Consider the following 17,495-nt stretch of genomic DNA (forward strand, 5'->3'; position numbering starts at 1 on the left):
TAAGTACATAATGTCAACAATGTGCACAGAATGTTTTTTTTTTTTATTTGCTCCTTCAATAGCAGTTTAATAAAAAAGCAAACTGAACAGAAAAACAACTATTTTGTGTCACTTTCTTTTCTTCCAGATGGGGCTGAAGGACTTGACCAATGTTGAGCTGCTGCACCATAGCTGCACAGTGTCATATTACCAACCCATGAAGGCTAGAAGTCACACTGCTGCCCCCCCCACGACCCTCCAGCAGGCCCAGATCTATCTATGACTGGCTACAGACTACAACCATCTGCAAGTTTTGTATGTAGTAAACCTCAATAGCTGCACTTAAAGTCTTTTGGGGTCATAGGGGACTCGGTTGTTCACCATACTGCATCATAAATAATTTTTCTGTTTTGCTATATTAATGCAGACAACATAAAGTATCATTACTTAATCACAATATATTTTTCTGGTGTATACTGTTGACATGACTCACTATTTATTATTTATATCTTAAACTTTGCCTTAATTGCTCTTGTATAGTTCATTTATTTTCTACTTTTGTACTCGTATGTATGACTGTCCACTGGCCCACTGTTTTCTGCTTGTGCACCTTATGCACAATATAATTGCCCTGTCACTGCAAGCGTCTCATGCTTATACCGTACATCCCTTAGTACATTCATGTGGATTTTTTATTTAGTATCTTTTTTTTTTATTGTCCATATTATTCATGTGGATTTGTTTGTTTTTTGTTATTTTATCATCCTGTTATGATGTACAGTATGTGTATGCTGTGTGTGATGTCTGTAAGCTACTGGGACCTTGGGGATCAATACAGTATCTATCTATCTATCTATCTATCTATCTATCTATCTATCTATCTATCTATCTGGTTTGCTCCTCGGCACAGCGGCCGTGGGTTTGACTCCGATCTGCGGCCCTTTGCTGCGTGTCATTCCCCCTCTCTATCCCCTTTCATGTCTTCATCTGTTCTGTGAAAATAAAGGCCTAAAAATGCCCACAAAAAATAATCTGAAAAAATCTCCAGGGGTTTGTTGTGTGGCAGAACAACAATACATTTATTTTGTTTTACCGTACAGCATGAAAATGTCCATATTCTTGCCTCAGGTAAATGCATAGCGACACCCAATGTACACACAAGACACAACACCTAATGTTTGAATACTCAAACAACATATTTGGCTCCTAATACAGTATGTGTGAATGACTGGTAATTATAAAATATTATGATACTTGACTGTATGTGTTATATGGTTTTAAAGCATTATAAAAGAGTTATACATGCTTATAACTAATTACGAGGTGAAATGTGCAAAACCATTATAAGTCTGTTTACATGCTGTGTTATAAATAATTGAGTGCTTATAACTGTACTTACACAGCGCTATAAACAGATTGTAACACATTACAAATGTGTTTATAATGTATTATAGACATGGACATAGAAACTGTTACCAAAATATTTAACTCAGTCTTAAGTTACAGTGACAAGAAATCCACTACTGCTTACATTGTTCTGGTATCATGGCCAGCTATGAGGTCACCGAGGCCGGGACCTCGGTAATTATTTCCTAAAAAATTCACACTCTCCCCTGCATCTGAATAACGTAAAACCACTTGAAACTGACAGCTATCAATAAGTCAGCTATCCTTGTGGGAGAGACTGGCCATGCCACATTGCCTAAGAGTGTGATTCTCTTCCTTTTTTCATTTTGGCGTCCATGTTAACAGTTTAGAGCAGCAACACACCCTGCATGAGCATACACACACACACACACACACACACACACACACACACACACACACACACACTCTCTCTCTCTCTCTCTCTCTCTCTCTCTCTCTCTCTCCCTAAGGCTGTCTCCCAGCATAACTAATTGGAACATTTCATGGTGGTGACCGCGAGTGGCATGTGTGTCTGTCTGAGCATTATGGTTGTTATGATAATAATGAGAACAAATGAGAGCCATCCATTTCCTTTCTGGCAGCTGATTGGTCCTGATGGCCAATATGCGCTGGGTAATCCATCTTCGATCCCCTCCCCCTATTAACTGACTGGCGACCCGCTGGGAGATCATCAGCCAGTGGAACAGCAGCACTGAGAGGAGGGGTAAGGGCATGGAATATAATAAGTGAAAACACAACAACTTAACATAGCACTGAAATGAGCTCATTATGGCATCATCAATGCTATTTCTGCTACTACTACTACTAGTTGTAGTAGTACTGTCACTACTACAATTACCTTCAACTGCTACTACTTACAACTACTGTCACAACAACTGCTACTACTATGACGATTGTTGCGTATTGTAACTAGAGTTACAATACGTAACTATCGTTCTATTTTGCATAGGCTTCATCCTCTAAGAGCTGTTGCTATTGGGTTAAAGGTGAAGCTGATATAGTCAACGCCACCTGTGACACCAAAATCCACAAGCAGATAGCATGGAATTGTTCCGCTTCCTTCTCACACTGTACATGTTTTGTTTTATGTAACAAAATGATATTGTTTGCTTGAAAACCTGATAGGCTATCTCCATGACTGGCCTGCTACACGTTGTGAAGCCTTGCCGCATGTATTCTGAAGGTGCTCCATAATTAAGATTAAAATCATCATTAACTAATGTAAAGCACATTCCTCACGGCACTCTGGTGCAGAAGGATGGAGACAGATCTAATAGCGCATCACATGCCGTTATGTGCGGATAAGACCGAGTGAATCATGGAGACACATCGCTCAATGAAACACCACCCTGTGAGGCGCAATGTGTGACAGCAGAGAGTTTAATGCATCCAGCCTGGTTTTCATAGAGTTTATATCCACACCAGATAAACTACTGCCTGTGAGGGCATGGCGAACCCTTTGCCAGTTTATGGCAAATTCAGTGTTTGTAGATGCTGCACAGCCCCCATTATGTGGAGTGCAGCTCTCTCTGAGGTTGTCCTAAGGATTAGCTCGTCTAACAGAACCATGATCCCCTTTCCGTAATGGCTGAAAAACCGCCTTGATACATTTGGAGGGCGTACAATGGGCCTGAAAGTAGCCAAAATGTCTATTGAACTCCCAGGAAGGAGAAGTACAGGACTTTTCTGTGTTTGGGGATGACCGGAATGTGAACGTGCCCTCAGGTCGATGGAAGTGAACCAATTGCCGGGCGCACACACTGCGACGCATGTACGGCAGTCAACATGTGGAACGGTCACTCCAGGATGCACCGGTTGAACAAAGACAGGTCCAGCATTGGACTCATCCCTCCCGTTTGCTCCTGTTTGAGGAAATAAAGGGAGTAAAACCCATCGTTCTCCTCCTCTGGAGGGATGCGGGAGATAAGGCTATAGCATATTTTTCCAATAGCTCCCCCCAGCTCTGGCGTCAGAGCTGTTAATAGTATTTACCACGCCTGTAAGAACTGGGGGAGGGCTGGCGAATCGAAGCGTATAGCCGTATGTGTTCATCATGGGTAACATGCTTTTCCACACAGCGCAGCGTTTCGAGAGCGGGCACACGCATCTCTGTGTGTTGTCTGTTTACATATCAGTATCGTGCCCTCCCTACCGCTGTGTGAAGCAATTTCTTCGTTTCTCACACGCCTTGGCAGAGTCGAAAGTGCGGCTGGCGCCCGATATATGCTGGAGATGCATGGCGGGGTCAGCGAACGAAATGTGTATTCAGATCAGAGTACCGAATACACATTCACTAATCTGCGTAATCAGCTGGGAGGTGGAGAAGTTCCAGTTCCTCCATCCTGGCGGTCGGCCAGGTGCCAGCCTGGCAAACGGGGCAAAGGCACAATCGCAGCTCGGGTGGAGATCTGGCGGCAGGATGTATCCGGTCTGTCAATTGGTACATAGGTGGACACCGCTGTTCTTCGAAGTCTTCAAACTGTTACTGCTACACCTACCACCATAATTACTACTATTAAAGCGGTCCTATTATAGTTCCAGCATCATATTTTTATTCTTGGTTTGGAAATGGACGACCCGTGATCCTTTATGCCAGCTTTCAGTCTCTCATGATGCCTCTGCTTTGTCTCATTGATGCCAGTTTTCCATCTATCCTGATGTCTCCGCTTTGCCTCCTTGATGCCACTTTTCAGTCTCTACTGATGTGTCCGCTTTTCCTCTTTGATGCCAGCTTTCAGGCTGTCCTGATTTCTCTGCCTTGCCTCCTTGATGCAAGCTTTTAGTCTCTTCTTATGGCTCCGCTTTCCCTTCCTAATGCCAGCTTTCAGTCTCTCCTGATGTCTCTGCTTTCCCCACTTGTTGCAAGCGTATAATCTCTCCTGATGCCTTTGCTTTGCCTCCTTAATGCCACATTTCTGGAACATCAAAATAAAACAAAGGGGAAATATTTCTCATTGTTTTCATTAGTTATTTGGGTCCTGTGGTATAATACAACCTTGGTGTTCAGATTTTATTTCATACAGTTGTATCTAATTATAGTGAATTAACTTAAGTTTGGGAGCAGGGCCACCCTCAACCACACATCTAATCACTACTCGACCTCCATAATTCGGACGATGACTTTTTTGACGATCTTTCGAAACTTGTTACCCTCCTGCCATGATACAGCACTCAGACTGCAGCCCAGCAGCTTCACAGCAGAGCCGCTTGCAGGGCCTCCTCTCCGCTGTCGGTGAGGGTTCAACAACCAAGTCGAGAAAGCCGCCGGCACCAGCACTCTACTCAGTACACTCATCATACCGTCTCCAGTTATACACCACGGCGTGCTGCGCCCTCCATTTCCTTTCAGCTGTCCACAGACAGAGCTCGACATCAGAGACTGGATCGTTGCCCGCTTCCAACGGGTTCTCATAGGTAAATGCATTCCTTTTCACCGCAACAATCAAAATCAAAAACTTTGTTCCACCTTTTTTCCGCCTCCATTACCACTCCAATGGCGACAATAAGCGAGCCTCTGATGCTTCCGGGTTCCTCGCCAGTGTCAAACCGTCAGGCGTGCCGTTACTGGGCCTCCGCTGCCTCCACTGCCACAGGCCACAGCAGTGTCCCCCCAGGTTGTATTACCCTGTGCTTGATCTCTCTGTATCATTTTCATCCCTGTGTCAGCCAGCACAGAAGCACAAGGTCCCTCTTCTGGAACCCAAGGAACTCTGCTACAAAGCCAGCATCAAGGAGGAAAAGCAGAAGAGAGACTGAAAGGTGGCATCAAGGATCCAAAGTGGAGGCAACAGGAGAAACTGAAAACTGGCATTATGGGGGCAAAACAGAGACATCAGAAGAGACCTGGCATTATGGGGGCAAAACAGAGACATCAGAAGAGACCGAAAGCTTGTACCAAGGAGGCAAAGTTGAGACATCTGGAGAGATTTAAATCTGGCGCACAGCACAGGACAGAAGAGCATCAGTGCCTGCACAGAGCACAAAGAATATTAAACCTCTCTATATGTGCGCCTGCTCTATCAACTGAGCTAACCCAGCCAAGTGCAACCCTGTGTTGTATAAACTAACAATTAACTTAAAGTACCACTAATACTACTATATGTGGTACTCTTTTGTTTTGCACAGGTGTTATTTAGCAGTGTGGTGGATGTATGGATATTCTCCACAGCCCCATCAGTCTTCAGCCAGGCCAGCTGTCTTTATTAAGCTCATCCAGCCTCCCTGACCAATAACATGGCCACCAGGGGGCCTCCATGACCTTAGCACACTTATAGTTGTCATACTGTGTGTGTGTGTGTGTGTGTGTGTGAGATGTGTGCCTGACAGAAGAGAGGACAACTCAGTTAGGAAGTCCCTCCAGTAGAGAGTCAAGCAGCAGTGAGGGAGATTAATTGGTGTGAGTGAAGCAAAACATCAAAGAAACAGACAAAAAAGACATATTGAAGACGTAATCCAGGTGTGTGGAATTGTCTGTGCAGAAAAGGTGCACTGTCAACCCGTTCTCACTCCCAACTCGTAAAATATTGACGATTGGTCAGTGGCTCTCAGCGCCGAATACCTACACTAAAATCACCCTTTATGACGTAGTATTACTCGCGACAATGGTAGCGAGTAGTATTAAAGAGTGAAAAAGGACATTGGTTGTGGTAGTGGATGGATCAAACAACACATGACTTTCACCCAGGAGACCAGGGTTGGTGTCCCGTTCTTGTCCCGTGTGTCACTGGAACGTACATTTTATAACCCCACCCACAATCTTGTCCTAAACCTAACTGTCCCGTTCTTGTGCCGCATGCCAGTTAAACAAACTTTCCGACCCAGAGCGTCAAAAAGTGAAGCCAAGAGTCCCGACCAGGCGTGTCTAAATATGATGCCAAAGGGCTGGACGCGAGTCCCGAGAGCGTCAAAAAGTGACGCCAAGAGTCCCTACCCAGAGCGTCAAAAAGTGCAATAGCAATATTAGCCAGCTAAAGCAAAAATATTACAATATATTTCACATGCTTTGCAGTAATGTTATCTTACCTGTCCAGTAGGATAAAAGCCAGCTCTGGGTCCCTTCCACGAAAGGCCCCTTCATAAATCAAATGCCTGCCCAATATCTATCTATAGATATATATACGTCTGTGTGTGCGTGTGTGTGTGTGTGTCATGCACATATCTCTCGATTTCAAACTTAACAGGTGTCTTGCTACGGTGTCTTGCCAAGTTTGACGTTGTTTGGATTAGAAATGCAAAATATATAAAAATAGTTAAAAGAAGCACACATTGGCTTTTGCTGCTCTAGCCTCTGGCCACTCCCCCTCTCAGCCTGAGGACCAGAAAGCAGCGGAGCTTTGGCAGCTAAAATGTGACATGCACCTCAGACCCACAAAAATGGAAAAAAAACAACAACTTTGGACTGTCTTTGACTTTGAATAAACAAACGTCAATTCCCGAATGTAAGGACGTTTCAGACTCCCACACATGCAAAGCACAACCAGCTACAGACAACAAGTGGCAGACAGATAGCCTGCCTATACGTGGCATCATGCTCTGTCTAATAAAGAGAGACGTATCATATATGTGTGTGTGTCCGTGTTTTGGGGGAAGGTAACCTGCACATCACACGCCGACGCCACATGCAGAATGCTTTACAACAGCGGGGGGGTGGAGGGGTGTAACAGCCTTTGGCTCTTTTCCTGCTATTGCTGTGAGCCGGCAGAACATAACGTAATCTTGGAGATTAGTCCTTCACAGCGCTGTGCGATGCGAGAAAATCTCAGAGTTGAACCAGGCAGACACATCAGTTTTCATCAGACTCACCCTGGGTCGGCTTAATTAAGTCTACTGCTAACTTACAGCACTAATAACATTACCGTCGCCAAAATACCTCCGCAAATCAAATCCATACTTCACCGTTAACAGTCAAGCCACTAAACCTGTATGGAAATTAACACCTCTGCTGAAATGTTAAATTTGTTAACGAGCATACGACACGAGACAACACCCTCTCTGTCTCTCTTTCTCTGGTTAGCTCACTGCCATGAGTCCATGATGCTAACGTCTGATTATTCCACATTTTCATTGTGATATTTTGTGATAACATTCTGAATCTGCAACATTCTCTGTCAGGTAAATATAGTAGTACAATGTCTTCCTCTGATGTAGAAGTAGCCTACACTTTAAGTCAGTAGTAGGCTATACAGTGGAGTTGCATATTAAGTGGTTTGGGGTCCTTCTGTAAATAATTTTGGGGTACAATTTGGTTTCGAAGAATCCTACAAGCAGCAATACCACAGGCCAAGCAATCGGCCCGTTCCAAACAGGCACATTTTCAACAGGCACTGCGCTAGTTAAGCCTAATTTTCCTCTGATGTCGGCCACAATCCCATTCAGCCAAACAGGTTTCAGTAGATAAAACTTTTATCTTTTTTTGTGCTTACATCGACTTTGTGTTGGACTCTGTGTCGTGGTGGGTCCCGGTTGTTTGCTGACATTAGTAAACTCAATTTCTTCTAAGCTAATGTTAGCTAGTGTTGCATACTGTTGGCGCTGCAGGGGAGCTGAAGAGAGGCAAGGCATAAACATCACATTTCCTGGTAAAACTGTCCCGACATACATAGAACATTATAGAAATTAGTCCATTGGCTGTTATAGGCAACCCAGAATATCAGGGAAGGACTTTTTATGTTACAATCCGTTCACACATTCTCACTGTAGATTTAAATTGCTTCCTATATTCCCTTATATAGGAAAACTGTGTCTGTAACATATCAAATAACAAAAAATGTAATAACACATTGTGTTAACAGTTAATGGGAGTGCAACTGACATACCAGGCGGTGATGCAGCTGGCCAGGATACTCTTTATGGTGCACCTGTAGAAGTTACAGAGTATCCTGGGTCCATATTGAACATCCTCAGCCTGCAGAGAAAGAAGAGCCGCTGTCTAGCAGTCTATATGCTGTCTAGCAGTCTTTGTGATGGGGTCGATGTGGTGAGTCCAGGTCAGATCCTCACTGATGTGCACCCCCGAGGAACCTGAAGCTGCTAACTCTCTCCAGAGGAACCTGAAGTTGCCGACTCACAATTAGCTTTGTTTTGCTTACATTGAGATGGAGGTTGTTGCTCTGGCACTAGATGTCAGGGCTCTGACCTCCTCTCCTAGCTGTTGGTGATCAGGCCGATGACAGTTGTCGTCAGCACACTTTATGATGGTGTTGGAGCTGTGTGTGGCCACACAGTCGTGCATGAAGAGGGAGTACAGGAGAGGGTTGAGCACGCAGCTCTGGGGGGCACCGGTGTTGAAGGTCAGGTGGAGGACATGGTGGAGCCAATCCGCACTGCCTGGGGTCTCCCCATCAGAAAACCTCAGCATCCAATCACAGAGGACGGTGTTGAGTCCCAAGTCTCTGAGCTTGGGAGACAGAATGGTGTTTAATGCTGAACTCTCAGGATATTCACATATGACATAAGACATACAAGATTGAATGTCTCAGGCCAGCTCATGGAATTTACAAATGTATAGTTATGTTATAATAACCAAGTGTGTAGTGTGATGAATTGTAGGCTGGTAGAGAGAATATTAGTGCCAACGGGCAGGATTTTCTGAACAAAACCAACCATTCATTAAGCTGCACTGGAGGTAAAGTCATTGGATTAAGAAATGTGGAATGCTAGTCGGGTGATTGTTACCCAATAATTAGTCACAAAAACCACTGCTCTGCTTCTGTCAACTGCGACTCGACAAACGATCAGTGTTTGAGTCTTCCATCTTTTTCCCTCCTCTCCTTTACTTTTCACCCCTATTCTTCTCCTTGTTAATCTCCTCTCTTCTCCTCTCCTCTCTTTCTTTGTAAATTCACTTAGAGTTAATTGCTTCCAGCAGGCTTTTCTCTCAGTCTGTCACGCTGCTATCCGTCATGTGAGGACAGTGTGCAGGCTTGTTATCGGGGGCCTGTGGATTGCTGCTGTGTGGAGGAGAGGCCTGGCACACAACACATAACCTGGCTTGTCCATTTTATCGTGGAGTTTTGTGGACCTTGTGTGTTGCTGCTACAGCCATGAGATCCACTGCAGTGTAGAGATTTTCTGCTGTTTGCTGTTTGGGACTAGAGGACAGATTTTCTTAAATGGCCGAGGAGGTTTTAATTCCATCTTCAGGGAAAATCACATCGGTAAGTTTAGACTGACTGCATAAATCAGGTCAGCCAGGGCTGTCAGCTGACTGCTTCCCTATTGTTTTAGACATGGAGTTCCAGCAGCTAATAGCATTTACTACCAACTTTCAAATTTTAACAGTCACATACTTGGGATAAGGATCAGTGGCTCTACTCAATATGATCTTATTAGATATTTGAAACAGATCACCAAACCTTAAAAGCATCAAATGTACTACGATAAGCGAAACCCAGACTGTAAAAACTTACTTTGATTTTACTTCAAATATGAGGCAACATTCTTTGATGATTCTTCTGTAATTTCAGTACAGTCTACATGAAAAAAGTAGCGTAATTTGAATTAAATCAGACTTTATTAAACTTTGAAACTTGCTAATAAAATAAATTGTACTAACTGTAAGAGTCAATCTTTAATATTTCCCCCAACTCTTTTGTGCATTGTGTCATATCTATTTTAAATAATTAGTTCTATATAGTTACCCACTACAATAACATGTATAAAAGCCTGTTGTAGCTAGCACAACGCTTAATAGCTTAACTTGGAATACAGCCAAACAATCATGGTTAAGGGTTGAAAGGTGAAAATGAGCTGCAGGTCTGTGCAGGGCCCTAAAGCTGGTCTCCTGAAGAAAGATCTAACAAGCTACACTCCCATCCACCACCCTGACCTCACCCATACTTTTAACACTGCTACATAAAGGCCACATTACTTTCTCTATTCGCACTGAACGTCAGTACACAACATCAATAATGAAGTGCAGAATAATCCAGTATAGATGTAATTGGGATACTGGGGCTAGTTGGTCGTCTAGGCCAGGGGTCTTTTTTTAAGCCAAGGACCCCTTAACTGAGAGAGAGACGGAGCAGGGACCCCCTACTACATATTAAGTTTCATAATAAACTGCAATAATGTATCAGCTGCCTAAAGCCGTTATACCAAACCTTTTTAGTACATTAAATACTAAGCTATTAAAATAATAATAGTTGGAATGCTTTTATAAATCATGTTTTAATGTTAAACATACATGTGGCACAGGGAATCTTTAGGATTAACTGTATGGCTACCTTTAGAGATTTTCTTACCTATAGGCCAGTAATCCTATCATCAATATTTTTTTTAAAAGAAGGCTGATTTATATTTGATAATATGTTTGATTGGTTAAAGGAGAATTCCGGCCAATTTTTACATTAATCTTGATCGCTATAGCTACGCGAGTACTTTCGATAGAAAAAACCCCGACCCGAATCAGTGCAGGTAACACAGAGAAGCTGTAGCTACGTACTACAAGCGTCCCCTGAGCTAAAACGGCAGTGCTTGGGGCAAGTTTTAGAGTGCCTTTGTACCTCTTAACAGACACAAAATGCAATTAATATGTCTGTGCCACATGAACAGGGCCGTTAGTGTCAACAAGATGCGTTTTCAACTCAGACATTGTTTAAATTCACCTACCCTGGTCCCTGTCTCGATCCTGCCGGTAGCTAGCTTGCCCTGCTAGCTGATAGGAGTTAGCTGCTAGCTGCCGTCTGGTGAGTGTATTCAGACAGGCTTCTGTGATAATGATCCCAATAACAATCCACGGAGTGGTGGTGGTGTGGCTATGTCCTCCAGAGGACAGGTCATGTCATGTCTTGAAGTGTATTCCCCCCTAAAAAAAACAGTAGTGCTGTAGTAGCTGTTAGCTGCCAGCTGCCCTCCGGTGAGTGTGTACAGCCAGATAGCTGTTAGGCGTTAGCTGCTAGCTGCCGTCCGGTGAGTGTATTCAGCCAGGCATCTGTGATAATCATCCCAATAAAAATCGACGGAACGCCCGGTGGTGTGGCTATGTCCCCCAGTTACTGAAGGCTACCTTTAGCTTGTGCTTGGAGCAGCAAATTCATCTGCCTGTTTCCCCTCTGTCTGTCAGTCTCGTTCTTTCCAACTCTTGTGAGGCTAGTTCTTCGTCTGTACACTCGGGTTTGAATAAATAAGGACGACCATCAAACTCAAAAGGCTCTTCCGTGTGTTGTATGCTATATTCTTCATACTCCAAGCTTCTTCCCTTATAAACAACTCCGCTTTTCACTCTTCACACACTACGCTCCAATCTGCACACTACTGTTTACCTTTTTCTTCTACAACTGAATTCCCAGGAGACAGCACAATGCAACAGCTAAGCTTCAATAACGCTATTACTGTGCAAGCCACAGACATTGTTTATCCCGTTTCCATGTAGTTACATAGTCACTGATAACCAGTGGTCATAACCATTACAGTGCTCAATTACCTATTTTGAGGGGGAAATAATCTAAACCTTTTGCTGCGAAGGCATGATCTGTCCTATGCAGGACATCCACCAGCCCACCGGGCGTTCCGTGGATTTTTATTGGGATGATTATCACAGATGCCTGGCTGAATACACTCTCCGGACGGCAGCTAACAGCTACTACCGCACTACTGTTTTTTTTAGGGGGGAATACACTTCAAGACGTGACATGACCTGTCCTCTGGAGGACATAGCCACACCACTGCCACTCCGTGGATTGTTATTGGGATGATTATCACAGAAGCCTGTCTGAATACACTCACCGGACGGCAGCTAGCAGCTAACGGCTATCAGCTAGCAGGGCAAGCTAGCTACCGGCAGGATCGAGACAGGGACCAGGGTAGGTGAATTTAAACAATGTCTGAGTTGAAAACGCATCTTGTTAACACGTAAGGGCCCTGTTCATGTGGCACAGACATATTAATTGCATATTGTGTCTGTTAAGAGGCACAAAGGCACTCTAAAACTTGCCCCGAGCACTACCGTTTTAGCTCAGGGGACGCTTGTAGTACGTAGCTACAGCTTCTCTGTGTTACCTGCACTGATTCGGATCGGGGGTTTTTTCTATTGAAAGTACTCGCGTAGCTATAGCGATCAAGATTAACGTAAAAATTGGCCGGAATTCTCCTTTAAGACATTTTCATTTTTGAAAAAATTAACAATAACTTGGTGGCCCCCCCCTGCAGTAACTCTGAGGACACCCAAGGGGCCCCGGACCCCCCTATTGGAGATCTCTGGTCTAGGCATCAGCTAATGGGGATCCTTATAATAAACTCAACTAAACTAATACTGGTCATCTTTGTCATCTTTAAGTTAGGTAATCCGAGAGCCACAAACTGGTAATTAACATCTGCAGCATTACCATAAGATTCAAAAGAAAGTCCAATAATTCAACCATGTAAGATATGCTAATGCTATGCTTCACAACTTAACTATATTGATTAAACAAAAAATATGGGCTTCTAGAGGTCTGGCCAAAAAAAAAAAAAAAAAAGGGAAGAAGCCTGATCCGAGTATTATGACTATCTTCCATTAGTGCATGTTAAAATGCTAGCATAGAGAGTACATTTCTATAGTGTATAGCATAGAGAGAGGCTGTAAGATTTGCTATGCTATTATAGAAATCTGTATACTACAGCATTAGCGTGAACCATGGAGATGAGCTACTGTCCAACAGTATTTTAAAGGTGCAATATGTAACACTGACAGCTGGTGTTTAAAATAGTTACTGCAGTACAAATTCCAAATACTGGAGAGGGTCGTCTCCCCCGCCCCCCCTCCTCCCCAGACTCCAAGTTCACGGAGGTTGCCAGGCTGAGACCACAGCATCCATAGTTTCGCTTTGCCAGACCCTTTTCAAAGCGCACTGAAGGAGCATCCACCACAATGTTGCTTTCATTACTCCGCAGCACAGCGGAGTAGCTAACGTTATATATATTGACAGTCATAGAAGCCCGTGCTCACGCAGAGCTCTGTACCCAACTACCGAATTACGTTAGGAAACGCTAAAAACACAACAACCTCGCCGTCCTCTCTACACGACGTACAGACACACTTCCTCGGCTTAGAATTACGATAGGAACCGCTTAAAATACCACTACCTTGCTGTCCTCTACACCCGACTGAACACACTTTATTGGCTCAGAATTATAGCAACAATCGCTAAACACACTGCAAACTCACGATCCTCTCTTCCCGATTTACAGCCCCCCCTCTCTTGGCTTCAAATAACTCACCGTTGTCGGCTCTGGGGTTCTGATGAACAGGCTACACGTTGTAAACAGCCGTGGCCCGCTTGATTGGTCCTCTGGTAACGTTACCAGTTAGCAGGGTTAGCATGTCAGTGTTAGCCATGACCAGTCGGGATCTTTACTGGCTATGTCTCAATTGTTTTTGCGAGTAACTAACTTGGGTACTCTGGCCATATAATTCAATGTGAGTACACAAATGTTGAAATGACATAAAAGGCTTGTTCGTTGAAGCCGTGATAAATTAGCCTGAGGCTAATGCTTAGCTACCTGTTCAGGAGGAAATTAGCCAACTCTGCCTTTTGGGATCTAAGCTATCCCCATCTTTCAAATACATCTCCAATATTTACCCGGGGTTTGTTACATCTCTGGATAGAATCATGCCAGGGTTTTTAAAGTCGGGAATAATTTATCTCTGTTGATCCCGTTCGTTTGTTTGCTGCCTTAGTGGCTGTACTAACTACAGCTGTTTTTACAGGTATATCTGGTAACCCGGCCTGGCTGTCAAACTGGGCAGCTGATAACAGCACACAAGCAGAAATTTCGTCACGGAATGGAAATATCAAAAGGAGAAAATACTGGCATTAGCATTGTTGTCAGAAAAGATAGTATTTCAACTTTTATTTCAAAGCATGTTTCCTTAATATGTAATGATGCATTGGGGGCATTTTGAAATATTATTTTTTATAACTTCACATATAACGAAAATGAACTTCATCATTTCATTTTAGTCACTTGGATTTCATGTTTCTCTGCCTGGAATCACCTTCAATCAGCCATTATTCAAATATTTTCCCGATGCAGACATTTTAAAGTGTAGCTGGATATTACTTTCTTGAGATACTGGTCACACTGTTAGGGAAAGCTTCTGTCTTTGCCTCTCAGCTCCCTCAGAATTGGCAGCCAGCCATGCTCTCTGATTTGCTTACAGCAAGGAATGTGAACAATGCAAGCAAGACATTTTAGATGGGCGAATTAAGAGCTTCATTTAAATAAAGACCCAGGGGTGGAGCCAGACGATATAAACATTCGGGGCTCAGCCTAAACCCAAGGGGGTCTGGGAAGATTTTTTTTCCCATTTACAGACGCTCTATGCACTTTTTCAAGCCATTAGATAATATAATGCCTAAAAATCTATACTTCATTTAGGAAAAATTGTTCCCCAACTGTCTTCATCATTTTGAAACCAGATCCCAACACATATTAGGGATGACCAATTTTCATTCCTGCTATGTAAAAGACGCAACATTTGTCTGGTATCACTGTTTTTAAATTAAATTACATTGATAGGGTACGAATTTGACATTAACAGCATTAGTCATCTTGAAACCTATTTTTGTTATACTATGCTAGAGTAGAGTTCAAGGAATTAATCTGCTATATTTGAATCCATCCAATAATAATCTGGGCTGCTCTAACTGCAAAAAAGATCCCCAACAATGCCAAGTAAATGTGGTCTTGTGAGTTGAATATTGGGCCAACAGAAGAACATTCATTTAATCATACTGCATTTTTTTTAAAGAATAGCAAAGTAGTAGTAAGAGTAGTACTAGTAGTGGTAGTAGTAGTAGAACTGGTAGCAGCTTAGAACAAGTCCCCATGAAAGAGTTAGGGCAGACCTATAAATGATATTTCATCAATAATAGAATGTTAGCTCCAATAATTTGCCAGTCCAGTCAGAGACACTAAGGGGAAATGACACAAGTTTAAAGTATTTACCTAGAAGATTCAGGGCTCTGTATCCAAGCAATGCTTTTAACACTCCCTGCACTCCTCGTGGCATAAAACAACTGCATGAAGCAACAGTGACTGATAGTGAATAGTGAAAATTGTCATTTCGAGGGGGTTGTGACGTTAAAAAAAGATGTCTCTTAAGTAAGTCAATTAATAAAAGTCTTTTTATGGGGAGCCCGGATAGCTCAGTTGGTAGAGCAGGCGCCCAAATATAGAGGTTTACTCCTGAACGCAGTGGGCCAGGATTCGACTCTGACATGTGGCCCCCTCTCTCTCCCGTTTCATGTCTTTAGCTGTCCTGTCAAAATATAGGTCAGAAAATGCCCCCCAAAAATATTTTACTTTAACTACATATGTGTCTCCTTCAGCTTCCTTAAAAACATAAAAACAACAAACTGTAGCCTATCAGGGTTTTACAAAATGCTTTAGCAATATATTTCCACGAACTGATATTATAAATGTATTCTCAGTGTAGGAGGCACACCCCCTCCTACAGTAGACTACACATCAAATATGATAAGAGCAGCTGATTTTAGGCAATAACCCGCTTCAGATTCCAGAATCACTGCTCCTCCTGGTGGATAGATGAACCATTGCAACTGCTGTCCACACACAGGCGCCTTTTAATAAAAGGTTTTTAGCAATTTGGCAGCGGATTCGATACATATTGTACAACAACTGTGTAAAAGGCTCATTACTCTCAGGCATCTTTACAGCATCACTAGTCTATATCCATAACGTTCCACTTCCGGGACTGCTCCGTTGCCACCGGAAATTCCACCGGATGTCCGGTACCTGAACTCCGGTGGATTTGTGAGGACTATGGTTAACTGCTCCTCAGATCTCTGCAGGGTAAATCCAGACAGCTAGCTAGACTATCTGTCCAATCTGAGTTTTCTGTTGCACAACTAAAACTACTTTTGAACGTACACATGTTCCACCAAAACAAGTTCCTTCCTGAGGCTATTTTGCAGAGGCACCGTGGCTCTGTCCAGTGCTTATTGCCACCCATGACGATTGTGATTGGTTTAAAGAAATGCCAATAAACCAGAGCATGTAGCCAGAACCTCCTCCGCAGCTCTGTGGAGGAAGGTCTGGCGAAGCATCACTAAAAGCTGCATTTGTCACGGCCCTTGTGAAAATGAGAATCATGGGTGCTTTAAAACTAAGACTGAAATCATTCGGTTCGGCAATAGAAAAAGGAAGGCTGGTGCTTAGTACTTACCTTGATTCTAGGGGACTAAAAACTAAAACCCATATTAAGAACCTTGGTGTAAACATTGATAAAGATTTGAGTTTCAGTGGTCACATTAAAGCTGTAACAAAATAAATATTCTGGCATCTTAAAAACAGCGACAATTTGAAACTTTGTATCAAAGCAAGATTTAGAAAAGATCATTCACGCCTTTCTTTCTTGTCGGCTAAACTACTGCAATTCATTCTCTACTGGCCTTCACAATAAGACCATTAGACAGTTGCAACTCATTTAAATGCTGCACATTTCTCCAATTCTTACATTCCTGCACTGATACCGGTTCAATTTAGAATTGATTTCAAGGCCCTACTTATTGTCTTTAAGTCATTCGATGGTCTGGACCCAACCTATATGGCACATATGTTGAGTGCAGGTTATCTGCAGAGACTGATCAGTTAGTGGTGCCCACTGCCGTCAGTGGTTAAGACAGGCCCCAACTGTAGCCATTTTTAAAACTAAGTTAAAGACTGTTCTCTTTTCCACAGCTGGTAATTAGTCTTGTTGTATGGTACTTATACTTATTTATTTCATTAATTTGGTTTTAAACTTCTCTGCACCTCTGTGTATGATAAGGTGCTATATACTATTGCCTTGCCCTGCCTAGAAGTAGGACTCACTTCCTCACCATTCTCCGGATGAACTTCCTAACACATCTCTCTCTCTCTCTTTCTCTCTCTCTCTCTCTCTCTCTCTCTCTCTCTGTCTCTCTCCTGCTGTCTGCAGCAACTGACCAGCTCTTTGTTGGCGGTCGCATTTCTTACCTCCTTCGGGAGCTCCATGCTTTATGGCTACAATCTGGCAGTGGTCAACTCCCCTGCTGTGGTAAGATGCATGCACACTCACACACACATGCAACGCACGCACGCACACACACACACACACACACACA

General features: G+C 43.2%; 1 protein-coding gene across 1 annotated transcript in view; it reads left to right on the forward strand.

The window, feature by feature from the left end:
* Positions 1-9,518: 9,518 nt before the first annotated feature.
* The window catches only part of slc2a15a (solute carrier family 2 member 15a), a 39,367-nt gene continuing 31,390 nt past the window's right edge, over positions 9,519-17,495 (forward strand). The window contains exons 1-2 of the mRNA XM_028603980.1: positions 9,519-9,563; positions 17,330-17,428. Coding sequence (XP_028459781.1) covers positions 9,519-9,563; positions 17,330-17,428 — 144 coding nt within the window. The remainder of the gene's footprint in view (positions 9,564-17,329; positions 17,429-17,495) is intronic.

This window comes from Perca flavescens, chromosome 17, assembly GCF_004354835.1.
Source record: "Perca flavescens isolate YP-PL-M2 chromosome 17, PFLA_1.0, whole genome shotgun sequence".
Lineage (NCBI taxonomy): Eukaryota > Metazoa > Chordata > Actinopteri > Perciformes > Percidae > Perca > Perca flavescens.